The sequence below is a fragment of the Hypanus sabinus genome, unplaced genomic scaffold, assembly GCF_030144855.1.
Source record: "Hypanus sabinus isolate sHypSab1 unplaced genomic scaffold, sHypSab1.hap1 scaffold_105, whole genome shotgun sequence".
NCBI classification, from domain to species: domain Eukaryota; kingdom Metazoa; phylum Chordata; class Chondrichthyes; order Myliobatiformes; family Dasyatidae; genus Hypanus; species Hypanus sabinus.
The window spans coordinates 779,633-805,376 of NW_026779103.1; the positions used below are offsets into that span (position 1 = coordinate 779,633).

General features: G+C 41.9%; 1 protein-coding gene across 4 annotated transcripts in view; it reads left to right on the top strand.

Moving 5' to 3' along the window:
- LOC132386169 (oocyte zinc finger protein XlCOF6-like) overlaps positions 1–13,702 on the top strand; it is a 43,681-nt gene extending 29,979 nt beyond the window's left edge. For all 4 annotated transcript variants that reach the window (XM_059958458.1, XM_059958459.1, XM_059958460.1 and 1 more), the window contains exon 3: positions 10,942–13,702. In XM_059958458.1, the coding sequence (XP_059814441.1) occupies positions 11,393–13,486 (2,094 nt within the window). In that variant the 5' untranslated portion in view covers positions 10,942–11,392 and the 3' untranslated portion in view covers positions 13,487–13,702. The remainder of the gene's footprint in view (positions 1–10,941) is intronic.
- Positions 13,703–25,744: the final 12,042 nt, after the last annotated feature.

Here is a 25,744-nt window from a genome sequence, read left to right on the forward strand (position 1 = left end):
CTATGAGCTAAAGTCAAAATCTCATTTCAATAATCTTTGGGTACAACTACCTGGTAAACAACATTCCAATCCTCACTTGCAGGAATTGTAGGCGATCTCCACTTCCTCATCAACCCCCCTTTTTCCAAGTAATATCCTAATGGCACCTTCTCAATTTCACTACCTAGTAAAGCTTGCTCTCTTAATTTTATAATCACAGAGTGTCTATTCTGCTCTGCTATCATCTCCTTCCGAGACAGAGATAAATCTTCATAGTCAGATTTCCCCCAAGAATCTTGATCAATCAACGAAGATAAGAAAGTCTCTGACACATCCGCAAAACTCGAATCCTAAGTTGAACAGTCCTGAGTAACAACCTCATTTTGCACGTCAATCTTTTTAGCCATAGCTCTAGTCACAATACAGGAAGAATCTGTGTTGGAATTCAACTCTGGTTCCTCTGACTCCATTGTCAAATGCACTTCAGGAAAAACTTGTCCACCTGCCAAGTCATTACCTAACAATAAAGAAATACCCTTCACAGGTAAGCTATGCTGTAATCGTACTTTAACAAATCCTGTAACGAACCCTGACTTTAAATTTACTTTATTTAATTTACCTCACGAGTATCAGACTCTTTAAACTTAAACACACTGTCTAACATCAGTGATTGAGAAGCTCCAGTATCCCTAAGGATTCTTATTGGCACCAGAGTAGATCCTTCTTTCAAAGATACAAAAGCTTCAGTTATAAAATGATCATATCCCTTCCTAACTTGGTCAGCCTGTAACAAAACCTCATTTGTGTTTATCAAACCCTGTAACTTTACAGGTGCTTCAGTATGTTGCACACAAGCATCTGGAACTGCTTCCTTCTCTTTCTTTTTCAAGCTGAAACAGTTAGCTATGACATGGCCAGGCTTCTTACACTAGTTACAATTAAAACCAAACTGACTTTCTGGTGTTCCAGAAACAAACTGGTTTTCCTTCCTCCTTACCTTTCTCATTAACTTCTGATTTAATTTCTGATTTACCTTGAGTCTCCATGTTATTTTTCCTCTTAAAAATTAAGCCCTGAGGAAATTTATTCGTATGGATTAAAACATACTCATCAGCTAATCTAGTACAGTCTTGCAATTTATCAGTATCCCTCTCATTTAAGTAGGTCCTTACTTCAACGGGAATGCTTCTTTTAAATTCCTCCATTAAAAACAGCTCTCTCAATTTATCATAGTCCCCATTTACATTTATAGAAGAAACCCATCTCTCAAAACACATAGCTTTATCGTAGGCAAATTCCACATAGGTTTTATCCCCAGACTTTTTCAGAGTTCTGAATCTTTCCCTATAAGCTTCTGGGACTAATTCATATGCTTTTAGAATATGCATTTTCACAATATCATAATCAAGTTCTTGTGCAGCAGTTAAAGCTGTGTAAACTTGTTGTGCTTTGCCTTTAATTACACTCTGTAACAACACTGACCGTTTATCTCTCGGCCACTCTGACATCCGAGCAATAGTTTCAAAATGTTGAAAATATCTTTCCACTTCTGTTTCACTAAATGGAGGGACCAATTTAATTTCTTGACTAGCAACAAATGGTTTTCTAGAAGCAGAAGACTGTTTCCCAGACCTTAATTCCTCCATTGCATATGCAAATGCTCTCTGCTTTTGTTCAGCCTCTAATTTACAACGCTCTAACATCATTTGTTCGATTTGTAACTGCATCTCCAGAGCACTTATTGGAAACGACTCTAAAATAGATACATTAAAAACACCCGAATCCACATAGTGTGACGCGATTTTTCTCTGTATGACAGCCATAGATGTAGTCGTCAAAATACTTTTAAGTTGCAATCTACGAGCTATCTCAGAGACCTCAGTTTTTTTTGCCTTCACTAAGAACCCCGCGACTGGCGAAACCAGAAACTCATCAATATTTATTGTTGCCGAATACCACTCACAAGCCAATCAAACAAAAGAATCTAGTATTCTCCTTTTCCAAAACACCGATTCAAAAGTTAGCAACCATCTAAACTCGAACGATCCAATTCGGACGCAGCCCCCATATTTATGTTACGTATTCAGGCAACAATAAATATATGAGTTAGGCAACGGATTATATAACAAACAACACTTTTATTAAACACTGTAAACAAACCCCCCAAAAGTAAACAAACACTAACGTAACCGGAAACAGCTGCTGTGCGGCAGCTTAAACAGTTCTTAAAGCGATGTTGCAAAAACAGTTCTTTAAAGTAGTATTGCCAAAAGTTCAGAAATGCTCACAGTCCAATTAAAAGGAGAGACTTTATAAGACGATTTAAATTCTCTTTCACGTTGTTCTGCTTCGATCCCCGACGTCAAACTTTTCCCACAAAGAGTTTACGAAATGAAACGGCTTAAAGGCACTGACCTTTCCTTTATCACAATCTTCTGCTATCTCGCAGAGATTAACACGAGAACAGTCAACGAATTCCTTCCAAATAAGGATTAAATAAGGTCGAACCTGTTTCACCGTCGAAATAGATTCTCCTCGATCTTTAACTCCCGAACTCCGATCCTCACTCTCCACTGATTCTCAACTAGTAGTATTGTAAAGAAACAGCTGGCAATGACCTTTTAAACTTTAGGCATTAGATAAAAACTTCATCCTTCAACTAAACTGCGACATCACATTAAATCACGCAGTGGCATGAAGTCAACTTGGCAAATCCAGCCACGAACTGCCCCTCCTCACAGGGTGGGGTCTTCCTTTTATAACCAGTTAATAAAAAAAAACCTGTCACATGATCTCTACTGGCGGGAAAATGACATCACTCCACCGTCACAAGACCATTACCTCCAGTATAGCTTCAACCCCAGTCACGTGACAAGGGTACCACTGTCATGGCACAAGTATATAACAATAGCGAGGAGTTATTTCTTTTAGCAATATGTTCACAACAGTCATAGTGGTATCATTAGTTGTAGGAACAGCTTCAATCCATCTGCTAAATGCATCTACTATCACTGAGCAACACCTATAACAATGTACTCAGGTGATTCTATAAACTGAAGTTACAAGCAAGGAAAAGGTCCACCAGGCAAGGGGTAGTTCCCGAACCACAAGGCATCCCCTTCCCAGCATCTGTTTTTTTTTACAATTTAAGCATGCTTTGGCTGGTTTTTCAGCTGCTCTCTGGAAGTCAAGATTGTAATAATGTATTAACCATTCCCTCCTTGCACAAGTGTGTACAATTATGTATATAATCTATCAAAATAGGTAAGAACACAGAGGGAACACAGAGCTGTCCCGCAGGGGTCACCCATAAATTGGTCTGAGGTTCCAGGTGGAAACCCATTTGGGACCATAGTTTGCGCTCTCCTTCAGGGGGGTCCCCCTGTTAGTTACGTATTTCCCCCATGTCTGGCATACCCGTGCTTAGATTTTGACTAATAGGAGCTTGCTGGGTTCCCCAGGGGACTAAAAGTGTGGGATTCAAGGCTGTCTGTTTGGCCGCTGCATCAGCCCTAACGTTACCCTGGAACATCTCATCAAACTCCCCAGTATGGGCTGCACATTTAATAATAGTGAAAACTCGAGGTAGCTGTCGAGCGGTGAGTAAGTTGTTTACAAAGTTAGCATTACTAATGGGGTGGCCAGAGGAAGTCAGGAATCCCTAAAGCCCCGTAGTCAGTTCCTAACGGGAGTCCATGTAAAAGTCCACACTTTAGTTTGTTGCTAGGACACAGGCAGGAGGCAGAGCAAACAGCTCAGCCTTCTGGGTAGAGACAGCTGATTTAAAAGAGGCCTGCTCAATTACAATGGCATGCAAAAGCTTGGGTACCCCGTTCAAAATTTCTGCTACTGTTAAACAAGTAAAAGTTGAACTGATTTCCAAAAGACATAAGTTAAAGATCACACATTTCTGTAATATTTTAAGCAAGGAAACTTTTTTTTTTTAATTTCCATCTTTTACAGTTCCAAAATAACAAAAAAGGCAAAGGGCCTGAAGCAAAAGTTTGGGCACCCTCCATTATCAACACCTAGTAACACCCCCTTTGGCAAGTATCACAGCTTGTAAATGCTTTTTGTAGCCAGCTAAGGGTCTTTCAATTCTTGTTTGGGGGAGTTTTGCCCATTCTTCCTTGCAAAAGGCTTCTAGTTCTGTGAGACTCTTGAGCCATCTTGCATGCACTGCTCTATCCACCGATTCTCAATGATGCTTAGGCCGGGGAACTCTGAGGGCCTTGGTAAAACCTTCAGCTTGCACCTCTTGAGGTCGTCCATTGTGGATTTTGAGGTGTTTTTAGGATCATTATCCTGTTGTAGAAGCCATCCTCTTTTCATTTTTTGGCTTTTTTACAGACAGTGTGATGTTTGCTTCCAGAATTTGCTGGTATTTAATTGAATTCATTATTCCCTCTACCAGTAAAAGTCCCTGTGCCACTGGCTGCAACACAAGCCAAAAGCATGATCGATCCACCCCCGTGCTTAACAGTTGGAGAGGTGATCTTCTCATGAAATTCTACACCCTTTTTTCTCCAAAGATATCTTTGCTCATTGCAGTCAAAAAGTTCTATTGTAACTTCATCAGTCCACAGGACTTGTTTCCAAAATGCATCAGGCTTGTTTAGATGTTCCTTTGAACCTTCTGAATTGAACTCTGGGCTCTTTGGCTTTCACCCAGGGCAAACCCAGACAGTGATATGGGGAAGCACCAGTTCTGTCTGTCGCCAAAGGAAATCCGGAACTTCAGGCAGTAATGCGCTGACCTCTTTTCCTTTAACCTCTCCAATCACCGTGACTGGGAACTTCTGTCCCTCGAGGGGTGCATAATATTGGCTTTCCTCAGTTCAGCACCTCGGAGGGTCAAAGCACAGAGTCACATGAGGGTCGGCCGCTGGCAGAAGGGGTTCAAACGCAGATAAAGTGCCCAGCACTGGGGGGAGGGGGGGGGGGGGGTGTCAGTAACTGGGGAAGATGTCCTTGTTCACTAGTCCCAGGGTGATATCCTCGTCCACGCAGAGAATCTCGATTTCCAACGGACAGAACAAGTCTCTCTCTGCTAGATTACACCCCGACTGGTGGTGACTGTAAATGAAGCCTCACACTGGGTGCCCTGGAATTCCACCTGCAGTGGCTGGGTACATGAATACATGCCTTTGAACCCAGACAGTCCATTTTTCTGATAGCTGTTTTCCATTTTCTGAAACCATTTCCTGATTGAGAGTGGATGTGGTTGCCCCCATATCAATAATAAATGGAATTCCAGCCACTTGCAATATTACATTGGGCTCTTCCTGAGGGGTGATACTCATGGTTGGAAGCATCCTTGTTTGTCAATTTCTAAACGGGCTGTTGCCCCCACCGGTTCCTTGGTATGTTTTTGTTCCCATTTCTGTTCCCCAGATATAGCCCGCTCATGTCCTTCGCTGAGCCTATTTACCTCTTATATTAGTTCCCTTCGGGGTCGAACGGGATTCGAAAGTCGGGTCAAAGCTTGTCATGTTCCATTTCAGTCTTTGTCAGGCCAATCCATATCATTTGTTTTAATCATGTTGGCTAACTTAGTTGGTAAGCATTGGAGCAGTTAGGCATTAAACGGGAGGGACGGATTCCCATCTTTAAAGACTCGGTCTCCTGTGAAAGTGCTCAGCAGGCCATAAATCGCTCCCAATAGACTGGTCCCGATTCTCCAGGCTTAGGTTTGCTTTGACGTACTTTAGTGATGTTTGCATGTTGCTGGAGAGCCCTTTCCAAGGCTTGAATAATCCGGTCTGTCTGTTCATTCTCATCATGGATTCCTGTCTGTAACTCCGGATAGGTTTGGTATCTCAGTTCTGCCTTCCGTTTCCACCCCTCATCAGCTGAGAAAATCATGCAGCAGAGCGAATAAATCTTGCGGAGTCGCATTATGCACTCAGCATCACAGTCACTGTCCTCAAACAAGGTCGGTATGCCAGACATGGGTTCGGGATCCCTTGTTTCACTTATCACTTAGAACTTCAAACTGATGTTCTTGCCCTGCTCTCCTATCCAGGCCGGCCTTGATTTGCTTACGTTGTTTTCCATACTCTCGTTTTCGGCGCCCATCCACCCATTCATGCTCCGCTTTCAGCCTCTCCCAACCTTTGGCGTACCTTCTGCAGTGCATACCTCTAACGCTTTGTCACATGCATTATTCCACCAACTTGCTAATACTATACTGTTCCACTTTGCATCGGCCTTATCCTTCCATTCCCTTTTCAGTAATTTCCACTTCTTTCCACAGTTCTTTTTCCATATCAAATTTACTGCTTGTTCTCACGAGGTAATATCCCAGGCTCCCCCCCCCAGTGGCCAGATTTTGTTTCCCAATTTCTTACTCAGCGCTGCACTCAACATTCACAAATCTTTTCCCTTGTCTGGAAAACTCTCACACATATTGTGTTTGGCTGCTCTTGTCCCACTCATATCACTCGACTGCAATTGACCTCTGTTCTTTACCCGGCACAAAGCCTTCTGCTCAATTAACAATCAGATAAATTTACACGGCTGGCAACTCCTGTGAAATTGATAAATTTACCTGGGACCACCTCCTGCCCACTTACTAAAATTTACCCGGCCCATCTGCCTCCTCAGTAAAATTTTGCCCACCTTATATGAGTCTCCCAACAGATTCTTTCCCGGTCCCGTCAAGGTATGTGATCAGCTTGGGAGAGGGACCGTACCTCGAAAGGAACTTAACGGAGAATGACAAAATACCTATTGGGCGCCTGGTCGGTCTCCGCAGTCCCCAGAGTGGTCCAGCCACTTACTCAGCCTGTCTGCTTGGCACTACCTATATTGGGATCCTGTTCGTGACAACAAATGTTAAAGTTGAATCTGAATAAAACACGAGAGACCAGCTATCGTCACCACAGTTTATTGCGCATTCTCCTGTAGGAGTTTGAGACCCAGTTGTCAAAGGGAAGGCACGTAAGCAGTCAGGTTACAGTCGTGTATTTATACATACTAAGCCCCATACGTTACTATTTGCAAGATGTTATTTGAACTGGTATGCTCACCAAGTCTGTTGGTGCAAAACTTAATTACTTAGATAAGAGAGTTCATAAAATGAAGGTTTTAATTGCAGATGCACGTGCTGTTCTGTCCTTATCAGTTATTCCCTTTGCAAGGCCCTGACTTAGTAACAGACAGATGTTCATTCCTGTCCTTTTCAGTGAGTCCTCCTCCCTTTATTTAAATATGGGTACAATGTATAATGTTATCAACTAACGAGGATATAATGTATAATGTTATCAACTAATAAGGGTACAATGTATAATGTTATCAGCTCTCAGTGTGTCTCTCTGCAAGCCAGAGAGAACTGGGAATGTGCCTGTCTTAGTTAACCGCTGAAAACAGAGTTTACTTAAGTTCCAAAATTCCTATTCAGTCCCAATTATTCTTTTAGCCAGAGGTTACAAAGGTTCAAAATGATTTTGTTATATATCCTCAATTCCTCAGGAGTGCTCAGGGGAAATACTCATGTTACCTGTGGTTATTGTGGCGATGCAGAAGTTGCTGGAGAATTTACAAGTGCGAAGTGATATTTGGAAATCTGACATTTTAAAGTGTAATTTAGCAAGCAAATCGCATATAGACAAAGTGCAAAAGCTCTGGTGAGAAAAGTTTTCATTACCCGTTACAAGCCTGCTACATAGGTTGTGTGAGAGTGCAGATGAACTTGATCTAACTCAGAGATCAAAGTTCTTATGGACAATGCTTTGCTCGCTGTTAAAATTAATACCTCTATATAAAATACACTGTGCACATGTTATCACTGGGTAAAGAAATGCACATTATGAGATTTATGTGCCCACTGGTCATTGCAAGTTAGAGGGGACATTGGTGGGAAGGTGGGGAGTCCTCCAGTGTCCTTGATGCCCTCACCTACAAGATGTGCATCCTGCTGCAGCCTGTAATCCTGCACTTTAAGGAGTTGGAACTTGAAACGGATGAATTCCGGATCATCCAGGAGTTGGAGGGGGAGATAGATATGACGTGAAGTGAGATGAGTTACACTCAAGGTACAGGACACAGGAAACTGGGTGAAAGTGAGGAAAGGGATGAGGTTAAACATTCCTCACAAAATATTCTTGTGACCATCCCACACAACAACAGGTGGACCACTTCAGAAACTGTTGGGGATTATTAGCAGAGGAAAGTCAATGGGGTGATAGGGGATTCGTTAGTTAGGGGAACAGAACAAGAAGGAATGAATATCCTCGTGGTAAGGCTTTCTAATGCTAGTGTGGGTGGAGGGTTGATGTGATTAAAGTAAGTTGTAGTGGGAACGGTAACCAGAATGACAGAACAGATAGTGGAGAGGGGTTAATTGAATTGAATTTATTGCATACATTCTGCATCTACATGAGTAGTAGAAATCTTCACATTACGTCTCTGTTGAAAATGTGTCATTTATAGTAATTTATAAAAAATAGTATGTAGATAGGGCAGTCAATATGACATAGAAATCAATTAATCAGTCTGATGGCCTGGTGGAAGATGTTCTCCCAGAGCCCGTTGGTCCTTTTGCTGTGGTACCGTTTCCTGGATGGTAGCAACAGGATCAGTTTGTGGTTGTGGTGAATTGGGTCCTCAATATCCTTTTATCACACCTGCCTCTGCAAATGTCCTGAATAGTGGGAAGTTCACATCTAGAGATGTGCTGGGCTGTGCGTACCCCTCTCTGTAGGTTCTTGCAATTAAGGAAAGGGCAGTTTACCAGGCTGTCATTCAGCCAGTCAGGATACCCTCATTTGTGTTCCTGTAGAAACTCCTTAGGATTTGGGTCCCCATCCCAAACTTCAACCGTCTGAGGTGAAAGAGGTGCTGTTGTGTTTTTATCACAACACAGCTAGTAAATACAGACCATGTCAGATCCTTGGTGACCCTCTCAACCCCAGATCCATTGATGCCAATAGGGGTTAGCCTGTCTCCATTCCTTTTGTCATCCACAATTAGCTCCTTTGGGTTTGTGACAATGATTGAGAGGTTGTTTTCTTGACACCAGTCAGATGTTGTTCAGACCTCAGACAGAGTCAGCAATCAAATGGTTGAGCATGGTGCGATGAATGTGCTGAGCTGTGTATATCACAATGCAAGAAGCATCGTAGGAAAACCAGATGAGCTCAGGACAGGGAAATATGATATTGTAGCCATTACTGGGACTTGGTTACACCCAACAGTCTGAGATATTTAGAGCAACAAATTTGTAGAGAGATCGCAGACCATGCCAAGAAACAAAGGTTGATTCAGTTGGTGATTTTAACTTCCCAGATATTGACTGGGATTCCCATACTGTGAAAGGACTAGATGGGGCAGAGTATGTCAAATGTGCCCTTAATCAGGATGTAGAATTCCCGACGTAAATTGTGCAATAAGCTGTTAGGAAATGACCCAGGGCTGTTGACAGAAACTAGTGATCATAATGCCATGAATTTGAAAGTAAATATGCAAAAAGAGGTCTGGACCATGGGTTGAGATTCTAAACTGGGGAAAGGTCAATTTTGATGGTATCAGAAAGGATCTGACAAGTGTGGTTTGGGACAGGCTGTTTTCTGGCAAAGGAGTACTTGTAAGTGGGAGGCCTTCAGAAGTGAAATTTTGAGGGTGTGGAGTTTGTATGTGCCTGTCAAAATAAAAGTTGAAAGGTAAATGGTGCAGAGAACCTTGGTTCTCAAGAGATATTGAGGCCCCAGATATTTTGTTCCTCTAAATGCCTCAGACTGTTGGGTGCTGCCAAGACTCCTTAACGACTGACTCATTAATCATCATTCCAATTCCTGAGCTCATCTGACTTTTTTTTTGTCGTCTTCTGTTGGTTCCTAAAAGATTCCCAATAGTTTTTGCTCTTTTGTTTGCCCTCTGTTTGGCTTCTCATTTCAGCCATGGTTGTGTCCTCCTGCCTTTCCGATGCTTCCACTTCTTTCGTAAGTATCGATCACTCAACTCCCGAGTTTCTGCCAGAAACTCCAGCCATTGCTGTTCCATTGTCACTCCAACTTGTTTTCCCTTTGAAGCAAGTTAGACATCATGGAAACATGGAGAAGTTCAGCACAAAAACAGGCTATTTGGCCCATATAGTCAATGCCAAAAAAACATTTAAGCTGTCGAATGCATCTACCTGCACCGGGACCATCACCCTCCATACCCCTACCATCCAGGCTCCCATCCAAACTTCTTTTAAATGGTGAAACCGAGCTCACATTCATCACTTGTGCTGGCATCTCATTCCACACTCTCGCGACCATTTCAGTGAAGGGCTTTTCCACATGTTCCTGTTAAATTTTCACCTTCCCCACTGACCCACTACCTCTGGTTGTCATCCCACCCAACCTCAGTGGAAAGAGCTGCTGGCATTTAACCTATCGTTTTCCTCATAGTTTTGTGGACTTCTAATAAATCCTCAAAGCAATGTATAATTTCCTTGTTTATGTTTAGAGCATTTTTTTTAGGTGGAAAAGATGATGAGGGGCATTGATCAGAGGATAGTCAGAGGTTTCTTTCCCAGGGCTGAAATGGCTAACACAAGGGGGCATAGTTTTAAGGTGCTTTGAAGTAGATACCGAGGGGATGTCAGGGGTAAGTTTTTTTAAACAGAAAATGGTGGGTGCGTAGAGAGTGTTTCAGTTCCTGTGGGACCAGGCAATGAGCACCGATGCGGCTCATTGGGAACAGGGAATAAAACCAATGGAGAGAGACAACTGAGCCAGATCACAGGTTGGAAATGGCAGAACTGCCCCTATGTTATAGATTCAGGAAGAGCATCAGAGAGTTTGATGATCATTCCAGATACCAGCACTGTGCCCAGTTAGAAGATGATTTCTCTCTCCAACTTGGATTGAACTTTACTGTAACAGTGTGATGTCAGCTCACACCTTGCCAACTCAAGTGATCTCATCTGAAATGTTGTTCCACACCCATTGATCGATTTTGTATATGTTTTTACAGGTTAAATATGACAAGGAATTTGTCTATGGGAATCTCGAACACAACACGCCAGTTTTGCTGTCTCTGTCCAGATATTTAAGAAGAGGAGCAAGGGATTCACTCGGTCATTTCAACTGAAGGTACATCAGCAAGTTCACACTGGACAAGGCCATTCACCTGTTGTAAGTGTGAGAAGGGATCCAGTCAGTTATCCCACTTGTGGACACACCAGTCAGGTCACACTGGGCAGAGGCTGGTCATTTGCTGAATTTGTGGGGAATGGTTCACTCGATCATCTAACCGAATGGCACACCAGCATGTTCACACTGGAGAAATGCCGTTCACCTGCTCAGACTGTGGGAAGGGATTCACAAAATCATCTCAACTACTGAGACACCAGTCAGTTCACACTGGGCTGAGGCTGGTCATTTGCTGAATTTGTGGGGAATGATTCACTCGATCATCTAACCAAATGGCACACCAGTCAGTTCACACTGGCGAGCGGCCGTTCACCTGCTCAGACTGTGGGAAGGGATTCACTATATCATCTCACCTACTGAGACACCAGTCAGTTCACACTGGCGAATGGCCGTTCACCTGCTCAGACTGTGGGAAGGGATTCACTTGCTCATCTAACCTGAAGGAACATCAGAGAGTTCACACTGGAGAGAGGCCATTCACCTGCTCAGACTGTGGGAAGGGATTCACTTCTTTGTCCCAACTGAAGGTACATCAGCGAGTTCACAGTGGAGAGAGGCCGTTCACCTGCTCAGACTGTGGGAAGGGATTCACTTCTTCGTCCCATCTGAAGGTACATCAGCGAGTTCACACTGGAGAGAGGCCGTTCACCTGCTCAGACTGTGGGAAGGGATTCACTTGCTCATCTAACCTGAAGGAACATCAGCGAGTTCACACTGGAGAGAGGCCATTCACCTGCTCAGACTGTGGGAAGGGATTCACTTCTTCGTCCCATCTGAAGGTACATCAGCGAGTTCACACTGGAGAGAGGCTGTTCACTTGCTCAGACTGTGGGAAGGGATTCACTTCTTCGTCCCAACTGAAGGTACATCAGCGAGTTCACACTGGGGAGAGGCCGTTCACCTGCTCAGAATGTGGGAAGGGATTCACTTGCTCATCTAAACTGAAGGTACATCAGAGAGTTCACACCGGGGACTGGCCGTTCACCTGCTCAGACTGTGGGAGGGGATTCACTTCTTCGTCCCAACTGAAGGTACATCAGCGAGTTCACACTGGAGACAGGCCATTCACCTGCTCAGTCTGTGGGAAGGGATTCACTCGGTCATCCACCCTAATGGCACACCAGCGGGTTCACACAGGGGAGCAGCCGTTCACCTGCTCAGAATGTGGGAAGGGATTCACTTGCTCATCTAAACTGAATGAACATCAGCGAGTTCACACTGGAGAGAGGCCATTCACCTGCTCAGACTGTGGGAAGGGATTCAGTAAATCATCTGACCTACTGAGCCACCAGTCAGTTCACACTGGCGAGCGGCCGTTCACCTGCTCAGACTGTGGGAAGGGATTCACTTGCTCATCTGAACTGAAGGTTCATCACCGAGCTCACACTGGGGAGAGGCCGTTCACCTGCTCAGACTGTGGGAAGGGATTCACTCGACCATCCCACCTACAGTTGCACAGGTCTGTTCACACTGGGGAGTGGCCGTTTACCTGCTCAGTCTGTGGGAAGGGATTCACTTGCTCATCTAAACTGAAGGAACACCAGAGAGTTCACACTGGAGAGAGGCCATTCACCTGCTCAGACTGTGGGAAGGGATTCACTTCTTTGCCCCAACTGAAGATACATCAGCGAGTTCACACTGGAGAGAGGCCATTCACCTGCTCAGTGTGTGGGAAGGGATTCACTAAATCATCTCACCTACTGATCCACCAGTCAGTTCACAATGGCGAGTGGCCGTTCACCTGCTCAGACTGTGGGAAGGGATTCACTCAGTCATCTAAACTGAAGGAACATCAGAGAGTTCACACTGGGGAGTGGCCATTCACCTGCTCTGAATGTGGGAAGGGATTCATTAAATCATCCCACCTACAGTTGCACAGGTCTGTTCACACCGGGGAGAGGCCGTTTACCTGCTCAGACTGTGGGAAGGGATTCACTTGCTCATCTAAACTGAAGATACATCAGCGTGTTCACACCGGGGAGAGGCCGTTCACCTGCTCAGACTGTGGGAAGGGATTCACTAAATCATCTCACGTACTGAGACACCAGTCACTTCACAGTGGCGAGCGGCCGTTCACCTGCTCAGACTGTGGGAACGGATTCACTTGCTCATCTCAAATGAAGGTACATCAGCGAGTTCACACTGGAGAGAGGCCATTCACCTGCTCAGACTTAGGGAAGGGATTCACTTGCTCATCTGAACTGAAGGTACATCAGCGAGTTCACACTGGGGAGAGGCCGTTCACGTGCTCAGAGTGTGGGAAGGGATTCACTAAATCATCTAACCTCCTGAGCCACCAGTCAGTTCACACTGGCGAGCGGCCTGCTCAGACTGTGGGAAGGGATTCAGTTGCTCATCCCAACTGAAGGTACATCAGCGAGTTCACACTGGGAGAGGCCGTTCACCTGCTCAGTGTGTGGGAAGGTATTGACTCAGTCATCTCATCTACAGACACACAGGCGAGTTCACACAGGAGAGAGGCCGATCAGCTGCTGAGACTTTGGGAAGTAATTCTATCAGCAAAATCAACCAAATGTGTATCATTGAGTTCACAGTGGGGAGAGGCCATTCACCTTCTGTGAATGTGGGGTGCGATTCACTCAGGACATTTAACCTTATGTAACTCTTGCTTCAGCTAGCAACTTAATATAGGGGGTGATAGCCCCTGAGCTTGGCCAAACCTAAGAAATCTCGTTTGTGTGAATGCTGCATGATGTGTCCCCTGTTACAAATCAGTACCCCAAAAATAACAAATGGTACACAATATGCGATTAAACAATTGAGCTATTTACTTCTTACTTTGACTATGGGATTAGTAAAGGAAACAAATAAAGGTAAAAGGGCCCTTTCTCTCCATTTGTGTCTTCTCATCTCTCCCTGGCAAAAGACCGTGAAAATCTACCTTCCAGACTCACAGGAAAGGACAATATCTTTATCATTGGATAGCTAGGCACTCCAAAACCCTGTTATTTCTAGTCATAAGCTAAACATTGCTGCTGCAGAGAAATCATTAGCTCTGCAGTGAAATATAACACAGACACCATTACATTAGCAGTGAAATCTCACAGCCTGTTACATTTGTGACACATTACCGGCTTCACACAGCGGAAAAAGTTTCAATAAGTTGCATGCTGGATATTTGTCCATCACTGTTGCTAAAGCTATTTTGAGAGTGACTATCAGTGCTGAACTCTGCAATTATTGCTGCTGCTCACCGCATTCAGTTCTGGGCACAGGAGGAGTTTCTTCTACTGCATATTCACCTTCAATGGGACTGGAGTTTAATATTGACGGGGGTGGAGTGTGGCCAGTAAAGAAGTGGAGCTTTGAGGCTTTGGCTCAAGTAGTTTTGGCAGATGGATTGTGCAATCAAGTCAATCAAGATGTGAATAGCTCCTGGAGGCTACGCCTGTCTGTGAATGGAGTAACATCAGTTTCTGAGCTGCTAGTTTTGTCCCTTTCCCCCTAGTTTAAACCAAATTTAATATCTTGAGTTGCTGATTTTTGAAGGGGAACAATATGTCTTTGAGGAGTGGGAAATACTTGTCTGAACCTAGTGATAAAGGCAACGGGAAAGGAAAGATGCAAAAGGAAGGATCTGATGAAATGCCATTGTGGGCTGAAGATATGGCTTTGAAACAGTTCACTTAAAGACTAACTTAAAAAGAATAGTAATGAAATGATGTCATTTCTGGGAAAACTTAAGGATCTGGAAGCTCAAGTCACTACACACAAAGAGGAATTGAAGATAATTAAGCAAAAATTGCTTGAAAGTAAAATGAAGTAAAACTCGTTTGGAAAGATATCTAAATAAGATTATAGACCTCAAAACTAGGTCTTGCCGAAGGAATATACAAATTGTTGGGCTGCAGGAAGGAGTTGAAAATGGAGATTTAACTGCTTACATTGGTAAGCTTTCTCATACCCTTATTTCCTTCTATATTATCACAGCCGCCTACTATAGAAAGAGCAGACAGAACTTTTACTTTGAGATCTCAAGATCCAGATAAAGCAAGGGCTTTTCTGGTTTGTTTTCATTATTTTAAGATTAAAGGTCAAATAATGTGACAGGCAAGAAAACAAGAGTTTTTAGATTTGAGACATCTGAGCTTGGTTTTTATGAAGTTTATTCAAAGGAGGTAATGGAACAAAGATCAAAATTTGCTCTGGTAATGAAACAGGCATATGATAAGAAATTGTTTCCTTCCTTGCGTCACCCAACAAGAATTAAAGTTTTTCCTCCTGATTCTCCTCCTCGTACATTTTGTGATCAGAAAGTTGCACTGGCGTTTGTTTAAACTATATCTGCTGCGACTGCCGATTGAACTGTCTGGCATATTATCTGCATAATAGCATTTTGGAAAGAAGATTTATGAAGACTATTTGGACATTTCATTGAGAGACTATTAAAAGAAGATTAGGGGACGTTTATTATTGCATATCATTGTTTTTTTGGTAAGAGGATTGATATTTCAAGTATGACTGTTTAAATGGTTATTTGGACATTCGACGGAGGAAAAGAACATAAAAGGACTTGTTCCTTTAACCTAATATCTGGTTTGATTTTTTTTGTGTTTTTTTCTTAATTAAATAACTGGCAGTTTTTCCTTCTAATGGGGCAATTTCCTTCTCTTATATATACTTAGCGGAGGTTTCAATTACTTGCATAATATTATTAGTTTTCAAGATTGTGTTGATCTGTTATTAAACACTATGCTTGGTTTCTCTAGGTAATATGTTTTAGATTTTAATAACTGCTTATTTTTTAAATTCTTTTCAACATATTAATATGTTTTTTATATAATGAATATTATTGCATCTTATAACTGAATTTAAAGCCTTTTTAGGGGATTTAATGTTAAGTTTAAGAAGGAGCTGTTTTTTTCTTTTTAAGAGATAACAATTTTTTGGTTTCCTCTTTGTTTAAAAAAAGACTAAATATAAACATGGGATAGTTTGTAGATGCTGGAATGTAAACATTTTCCTTTGTTGAGACTGTCATTCAAAGGGATAGAGAACCTTTTTTAATCTTTTTTTTTCAGACAGACAGAGCAGTCTTGGTTGTGTTTTCTATCATAGGGTGCCTCATTTTTCTGGGCTGTGGGGGGAGTGGGATGGGGTTAGAATTAGGGTTTTTGTCCCATTGGGTGGTTCCGGAGCATGTGTGTTTTCTGTGTGGTTGTACTGTCCATCGCCACCATTTTTGATCATCCCTTATTGGTATGTGCTCGGCACATGTGTAAAGTAGAATAAAATTATAGTTTGGAATCTAAACTCATTAATGTAATATGCTGGAATGTATGTGGTTGGAATCATCCTATCAAATGAAAAAAGACTTTTAAAATCATCAATCGATTTCAACCTGGTACAATTTTTTGCCTAGGAGACGCATATAAAGGCGGGAGATCAAAATAGGTTTTTTGGATCATGGAAGAGTTTGCAATTACACTCCACTTCTCAAAGTAAAACTAAGGGAGTGTCTATTTTTATTAAATCCAATATTTTGTTCATTCAAGAGGACATTAAGTCAGATTTTTTTGTCGATTTTTAATTGTTAAAGGAGTAATTTGTAACAGAAAAGCTGTTTTGGCCAATTTGTATGGTCCTAACTTAGATGATCTTTTTTTAAAAAATGTATTTGCTTTACTGCCTCATTTAAATGAATATATGTTAATAATGGCCGGGGATTTTAACTGTTGTTTAAATCCTTTGACAAGAGCTGAACCAACCAGCAACTTCCAAATCACTCCGCATTACTTGTTAATTCCTTTTTGACCGATTTTTGGATTGATTGAATTATGCAGATATTTACAGCCTGATGACAGAGAATATTCTTTTTTGTCACATTTTTATAGAAAATATTCAAGGATCGATTATATTACAGTTGACCCTTACTTCTTGCCTACTGTTAAGAATTGTGAATATGACACTCTCGCTGTTTCTGCTCATGCAGCTTTCAGTTTGTCTTTCGAATTCGATGATGCCATCCTTGCCCACCCACCTTGGCACCTGTCTCAGACATCATTGCAGAATTCAGACTTTGTTAGCTTCATTGAGAAACAGGTAAAATATTTTTTTTCTTTTTGATGTTTTAGGGGGTACATCTAAATTAATCATATGGGATACATTTAGAGCATTTTAAGGTGGTCAGATCATTTCTTATTCTAACCTGAAAAAAACAGACTAAATTAGAATTAGATATGATTACAAAACAAGTTAAAGTCCGATAATACTTATGCAATTTCCCGTAATATTGACTTATTTAAACAAAGGATGGAACTTAAATCACAATATAATTTATTATTAACTCATCCTATTGAAGGCTATTTGCTTAAGCTAAAAAGTCAATATTATATGTTTGAGATAAAAATAATAAACTGCATGTCAATTAAAAACGGCCAGAGCCAAAAGGCAAATTTTGAAAATCTGTAAGGAAGTTGGTACCCTTGCTTGGGAATATGAAGACATTAATAAGATTTTTATACTGAACTTTATAAATCTAAATTTCCAGTCGATTCTTCTAAAATGAATTTTTTTTACGAAAGATTGTTTTTCCTCGAATTTCTGTTAAGAATCAAAAACCTCTTGATGCCCAAATTACCAAAGCCAAAATTCATAAAGCTATTTTTTCAATGCCATCTGGTAAGGCCCCTGGACTTGATTCGTATCCTGTAGAATTTTATTAAAAAATTGGAAAATTGCTCTCTCCGTATATGTAGGAAATGTTTAAGGACTCTTTTGTGAAAGGCGATTTACACTTTGTTTTTTATGACACTTCTATTGCTTTAATTCTTAGAAAGGATAAAGGTCCTTCTGATTGTGCCTCATATAGACCTATTTCATTATTGAATGTTGACGCTCAGGTCCTGTCAAAGATAATGGCCAATTGGTTGGAAACTTTTAGGGTAAAGTTATTTTTAAAGATCAAACAGGCTTTATAAACGGCCGTTATTCCTTTTCAAATGTTTGGAGATTATTTAACATTAGATACCCATCTTCTGTTAAAACTCAGTAATGTGTCATCTCTTTCGATGCTGAAAAAGCATTCAATCGAGTTGCATGGAAATATTTATTTAATGTTTTCGAGAAATTTGGTTTTGGTGTTAATTTAAATAATTGGATTAGAATGATATATAAAACTCCTATTGCCTCTGTTATTACTAATAATTGTAGATCTCTTTTTTCAGCTTTCACGGAGGACAAGACAAGGTTGTCTATTAAGTCCTTTGTTATTTAATTTAAAATTAGAATCCCTTGGTATCACTCTTCGTGAAGCTAAAGATATTCATGGGATTCTTGTGAAGGAGATTTCTGTTTACGCTGACGATTTTCTGGTTTATGTATCTAATCCAGAGGAATCTCCCTGCCTTGCTAAATTTATTTCATGAATTTGGAGATTTTTCAGGATATAAAATAAATTTTAATAAAAATGAACTATTTCCTTAATGAATCTGTTTCTGAATATGATAATACTCCTTTCAACATTATGGATTTTTTTAGATATTTATGGGTTATAATCCCTAAAAAAAAATAAGGATCTTTACAAAGCTAATTTTGTTCCCTGAGTAGATTCTATGAAGTATTTATTTAGTGGATGGAACCCACTTACATTTTCACTTGTTGGTCACATCCTTATAGTCAAAATGCTGATTTTACCAAAATTTTTATATTTTCTGAATATCCCTGTTTTTTTGATGATGTGTTTTTGATCGGATTGATTCTATTATCTCATCTTTTATATGAAATGATAACAGAACAAGAATTAGTAAATGTTACTTACAAAAATTGAAAAAGGATGGAGGTCTTACTTGGCCTAATTTAAGAATGTATTACTGGGCTGTTAATGTGCATTGTATGTCCTTTTGGTTACACTGGGTTGATAAGAATGAACAGCCAATTTGGGTTGATCTGGAATTGAAAGCTGTGAAACTGTTTTATTTAACCTCGGTATTGGGAGCTGCTTTACAATTGGCTAAAGTTGCTAATTTAAATTTATACCCTCTGATTAAGTATTCTTTACAAATTTGTCTCCAGTTCTGTAATTTTTTAATCTAAAAAAAATTATACTTTATAGTTTAATTTATTATAATTTTTTAAAGCATTCTGTGATCCAATTTTTTTACTTTGGAAAATAAAGGTATTAATTTTTTGGATCTATTTAAAGAAGATAGACTGATGCCTTTTGAACAATTAGTTGATAAATGTTCTGTTTCGTACTCACACTTTTTACAATAACTTCAAGTTAGACATTTCTTACAAAAACATTTAACTAATTTTCCTTACATATTGAATGCCGGCTTGTTAGGTACTATTACGAGTATGAACCCTTTGATGAAGGTTTCCATTGGAAGAATTTATAAATTACTATCACAATGGGATAAGTGTCCTTTATTTAAGATTAAACAAAACTGGAACTTAATTTGACTTTTATGACGGAGGACTGGACACGGATTCTGAAGTTGGTTAACTCTTTTTCGATTTGTGCTAGTAATGCACTGATTCAATTTAAAGTTGTACATCATTACTATTGGACGAAGGAGAGATTGTCTGAAATGTTTCCTGATGTTGATAGTTATTGTGATAGATGTAAAACTGAGACAGCTACACTGACACACATGTCCTACACTGGAACAGTTCTGGAAGTCAGTTTTTTTCTACAATTTCTAAAGCACTTGAAATTAGTTTACAACCTAACAAATTAATTGTACTTTTTGGAATAATTCCTCAAAATATCCAAGCTATTTTTTTTGTCTGACCAACATGTTATTGTGCTTGTTACATTGATAGCTAGGAGGGCCATTCTGTTGAAGAGGAAAGATATGTCGGCTCCCACTCTGTTACAATGGTTCTTCCAAGTGATGCTATGTCTTAGTTTGGAGAAAATTAGAAGTTGAACCTTTGAACCTGTGTTTGATTTTGAGAAAAGGAGGTGTTCATTTTCTCGTTATTACCATTTGAGTTAATTGCTAATTTTCTCCATGATCTAATTGTATTTTTTTTTCTTGCTGGCGGTTTGCTGGTTATCTTTAGAAGCATTTTTTTATAACATGGCTCCAGGGTTGAGTTCTTAGTATTTTTTTCCTCACTTTTCTTTGCTTTAGTGTTTTTTTTTTTCTTTCCTTTTTTTGTGTCACCATATTTTTCAATCTTTAAAACAATGTTTTTTTTTCCTTGACGCATTGTAAGTGTTATTTACTTTGATGTACTCTTGTTATTTTGGACAATAATAATGAAAAGATTTGAGTAGTTCAGACTCAGCAGAAAGCAGCTGATTGGGCAATCGAGGTCATGTGACCAAGCAGTCTGATTGGGTAATCATAAATTGAATAGCTCAACAAACAAATAAAAAGAGGGGTAGATCAACTGGAGCGGCCAGTGAATGAGTGGGGCCTGAGCAGCAGTGGAGCTTTGAGGCTTTGACTCGAGAGGTTTTGGCGAGCAGAGGCGGAGGACGAACTTGCTCCCAGTGGGTAAGGCCGGGTAAGGTTCTTTAATTAATTTAATTAACTTAGGAGTTGGTGATGGAGGCAGAAGATAGGGTAGTCCAGTGCTCCGATTGTAGGATGTAGGAGTCAGGGACAACACAATTGTCTCTGATGACTATACCAGCAAGAGAAGCATCCAGCTTCAGCTCTTGTCAAACTGAGTTAGGGAACTGGAGCTGGATGAACTTCGGATCATTCGGGAGGCAGAGGCAGTAATAGATCGAAGTTTTGGGGAGACAGTCTCCCCTAAAAGTCAGGAGACAGGTAACTAACTGGGTGACTATCCGGAGAGGGAGGGGGAATAGACAGAGAGAGCAGAGCACCCCTGTGGCCGTTCCCATCAACATTAAGTTTTATGTTTTGGAGATTGTTGGTGGGGATGACCTACCAGGGACAAGTTGTAGTGGTCGTGTCTCCAGCACAGTGACTGGCCCCTTTGCTGAGAAAGGAAGGAGGGAAAAGAGGAGAGCAGTAGTGATTGGGGATTCGATAGTTAGGGGGATTGATAGAAGGTTCTGTGGGAAAGATCGAGAATCCTGGATGGTGTGTTGCCTCCCTGGTGCCAGGGTCCGTGATATCTTGGATCGAGTTCTCGGTATTCTCAGGAAAGAGGGTGAGCAGTCAGCTGTGGTCCGAGTGGGGACCAATGACATAGATAGGAGTAAGGATGAGGTCCTGAAGAAGGAATATAGAGAGTTAATATAAAAGGTAAAAAGCAAGGGGGGTAATCTCAGGCAGAGAGAGTAGGAACTGGAAGTCATGGCAGTTGAATGGGTGGCTGAAGAGTTGGTACAGGGGACAGGGGTTCAGACTTCTGGGACATTGGGATCTCTTCTGGGAAAGGTCTGACCTGTACAAAGTGGACCGGCTGCACATGAAAAGGAAAGGGACCAATATCCTGGCGGCCAGGTTTGTTAGAGCTGTTGGAGAGGGTTTAACCTAGTTTGGCAGGGGGTGGGAATCAGAATGTGAGTGCAGAGATTAGGGTATAAGGACAAGGGCATGATACTATGTGTTCTGAGTTGGTGAGGAAGGACAGGCAGGCGATAAAACATAAATGTAGCCACAGAGGGGTTGAAATGTGTCTATTTCAATGCTAAGAGTGTTAGGAATAAAGTGGATGAATTTAGAGCATGGATCAGTATGTGGAGTTATGACACTGGCCGTTACTGAAACCTGGCTGAAGGAAGGACAGCATTGGCTGATGGAGGTACCGAGGTTAAGGTGTTTTAAAAGGAATAAGATGGGAGGTAGAAAGGGCGGGGGGGGGAGTAGCAGTACTGGTCAGGGATAGTTGCACATCTATAGAAAAGGGAGGACGCTGCAGAGGGAGTGTCCACTGAGTCGGTGTGGGTGGCAGTCAGAAATAGGAAGGGAACAATCACGTGTGCTGGGAGTAGACTATCTGCCCCCAACTAGCCCTTCGGACACCGAGGAGCAGATAAGCAGGCAGATTTTAGAATGGTGCAGGAAATACAGGGTTGTACTTATGGGTGATTTCAACTTCCCTCATTGACTGACACCACCTGACTGCAAGGGGGATAGATGGAGCTGAATTTGTCAGGTGTGTTCAAGAAGGATTCCTGATACAGTATGTGGACTGGCTGATGAGAGGAGAAACCATACTGGATCTAGTTCTAGGTAATGAACCGGATCAGGTGGCAGATCATTTTGGTGAGAGTGACCTCAACTCCCTTAGCTTCAGTATTGCTATGGAAAAGGATAAACAGCCAATGGGAAAGTGCTTAACTGTGGAATGGCTAACTGAAGGGATGAGGCAGGAACTAGCGGGAGTAAATTGGAAACAGATGTTCAAAGGTGAAAGCACAGAAGTAATGTGAAGGAAGTTTAGGGAACACTTGGGCTGGGTTCAGGATAGGTTTATCCCACTGAGGCAAGGAAAAAGTGGGAGAAAAAGGGAACCGTGGCTGACAAAACGAGGCAACTCGTCAAGAGAAAGAAGAAAGCATATGTTCGATATAAGAAGCAGGAAGCAGGAGAGGCTCATGAGAAATATTGGGTAGCCAGGAAGGAGCTTAAGAAAGGATTTAGGAGAGCTTGAAGGGGGCATACGAAGGCCTTGGCGTTTAGGATTAAGGAAAACCCCAAGGTGTTCTATGCATATGTGAAGAGCAACGATGACAAGAATGAAGATGGGCCCGCAATAGGATAAAGAGGTCAACATGTGCCTGGAGGCGCAGGAGGTTGGACAGTTACTAAATGGATACTTTGCTTCAGTATTCATAAGTGAAAAGGATCTTGATCAGGGTGAGGTCGAAATAGAACAGGCCTATATGCTGGAGAATGTGGAGATTAAGGAAGAAGAAGTGTTGGATCTTTTTAAAAACCACAAATCCCCAGGTCCGGACGAGATATACCCCAGGTTGCTGTGGCATTGAGAGAAGAGATCGCTGGAGCAGTAGCTATGATCTTTGAATCCTCTTTGGCTGCAGGGGAGGTGTCGGAGGATTGGAAAACGGCTAATGTAGTTTCCTTGTTAAAAAAGGTAACAGAGAAACCTGGTGAGACCTGGTATAGACCAGTGAGTCTTACGTCGGTGGTCTGCAAACCATTGGTAAGGATTCTTAAGGAAAGGATCTACGAGCATTTGGAGAAGTACAGACTCCTCAAGTATAGTCGACCTGGCTTTATGAAGGGAAGATCGTGCCTCACGGGCCCAATTGAGTTTTTTGAAGAGATAACAAAATAAATTGATAAGGGTAGGGCGGTAGATGTCGTCGACATCGATTTTAACAAGGCATTTGACCCCGCGAGAGACTCATCCAGAAATTAATGAGGCATGGGATCAGTGGATCCTTGCTGTTTGGATTAAAAAATGGTTACTGGAGTTGTGGAAGGAAAGTATGCCGCCTGGAGGTCGGTGACTAGTGGAGTGCTGCAAGGATCAGTCCTGGGACCCCTGCTCTTTGTGATGTTTATAAATGACCTGGATGAAGACGCAGGAGGATGGGTGTGTAAGCTTGCGGATGACACGAAGTTTGGAGGAGTTGTGGATGGAGATGTAGATTGTCGAAGGTTACAAGAGGGTATGTACAGGAAGCAGAGTTGGCCAGAATAGTGGCAGATGGAGTTCAATCCGATTAAGTGTGCGATGATGCATTTTAGAAGGACAAACCAGAAGGCTGAGCACAGGGTTAATGGTTACTTAAGAGTGTGTATGAACAGAGGATCATTGGGGTTCAAATCTATTCATCCCTCACGGTCGCTGCACAGATTAATAGAATAGTTAAGAAGGCCTGTGGGATGCTAGGCTTCTTTAATAGGGGGATTAAGTTCAAGAGTAGAGAGGTCATGTTGCAACTCTACTAAACTTTGGTGAGACTACACTTAGGGTATTGTATTCCATTCTGGTCACCTCATTATAGGAAGGATGTGGAAGCTATGGAGAGGGTGCAGAGGAGATTTACAGGGAAATTGGCTGGATTGGAAAACAAGTGTTATGAGGCATGATTAGCAGAGCTGGGACTTTTTTCTTTGGAGCATAGAAGGATGAGAGGGGTCTTTATAGAGGTCTACATGATTATGAGAGGCATAGATAAGGTGCTAGCCAGTACCTGTTTCCCAGGGCACGAATAACAAACACCAGAGGGCATGCATACACAGTTAATTTAAGGGCTAGAAGTTTATGGAGACATTTTTTTACACAGACGGTTGTGAGTGCCTGGAATGACTTGCCAGGGATTGTGGTGGAGTCTAAAACATTAGGGGTATTTAAGAGCCTCTTGCACAGGCAAATGGATGAAATACATTTATGGGTTGGCTCAAAATCGAGCGCCGAAGGGTCTGTATTGTGCTATCATATCCTGTTGTCTAGTGTCTTCTAGTGTCATTTTCAAACCGTGTCCACTGGTGCCTGATAGTGCCCTTGGAATTCTGGGGCTTAGTACTGATAAGTACCCATACAATGGCTACTTTTCGTTGAAGCTGGCATTTATGGAAGCAGATGTTGGAGTAACTGAGACTATGGAAACGGATGGAACTTTTTTATTCTTGTGAGAAGGTTCCAAGGAGCAAGCAAAGAGAGAAGTAGAGAGAACTTTTTGAGCAATTTGTCCATTCACCATGTGTTCAGAGCTGCTTTTAAGGCGGTGCAAGTTCCTGCTAAGTAGGATTATGAGCGGAAAGGAGGAACTGTGAGGTGCATCCCGTCGAAACCTGTCATGTTACATTCTGGGAGCAGCTAGAGCGACCGGAAAACCTAGATTTGCTGAAATGTTCGAGGAAGGGAAATGGAGATTAACTGATAACGTGTTGGAACGTGAAGACGCCTTTTCCACTTGCAGTTCTGAGTTTGATTTCTCCAAGATTACTTGCCACAGTATTAGAGGAACCGAGGGCATCTATTTCCGAGAGAGGTCTCGCTGATTGGTTCCAGCGGGGGTTCCTGACATTCATCCGCAGCTGATAAAACAGAGGGAAGCTAAGTTTTGTCATGGAGCAGGAGCGCCTAAGCCGCCGGGAGACACAAGTGACAGACACCGGGAGAGACGGTCCAGTAGTCAGCTGGGTGACACGAGTGATAGAGACTCTCCAAGGGGTGATTTGATGCGCGAACCACTCACTCTCCTGAATTCCCCTGAGTAGAGACCCAGAACCGTCACATGCATGACAAAGCTTTCAACCCTGGAATAATTTTCTAAACCACCTCTGAACCGTCTCCAGTGACAGCACAACCTGTCTCAGACAAGGGGCTCCAAACTGCTCACAATACTCGAGGTAAGGCCTCAACAGTGCATTTTAAAACCTGAAAATTCCATCGCTGCATCCATACTCCATTCCTCTGGAAATGATCGCGAACATCGCATTGGCCTTCCTCACCACTATCGCAACCTGCATATTCACCTCAGGGAATGCTGGACGAACAACGTTGAGTCCTTTTGCACCTCAGATTTTCCAATTTTCTCTGCGATTAGAAAATAGCCTTCCATTTTATTTCTTCTGCTCAAGTGCAGCACCATACATTTTGTGGCAGTGTTTTATGTCTGCCACTTCTTTGCCCATTCTCCTCATCTTCCTCTGTCCTTTTGTAGACTTTCTACTTCCTCCAGATTTCCTGCACCTCCTCCTATCATCATCTGGACCACAAACCTGTCCGTATGATCATCAATTCCAGCATCC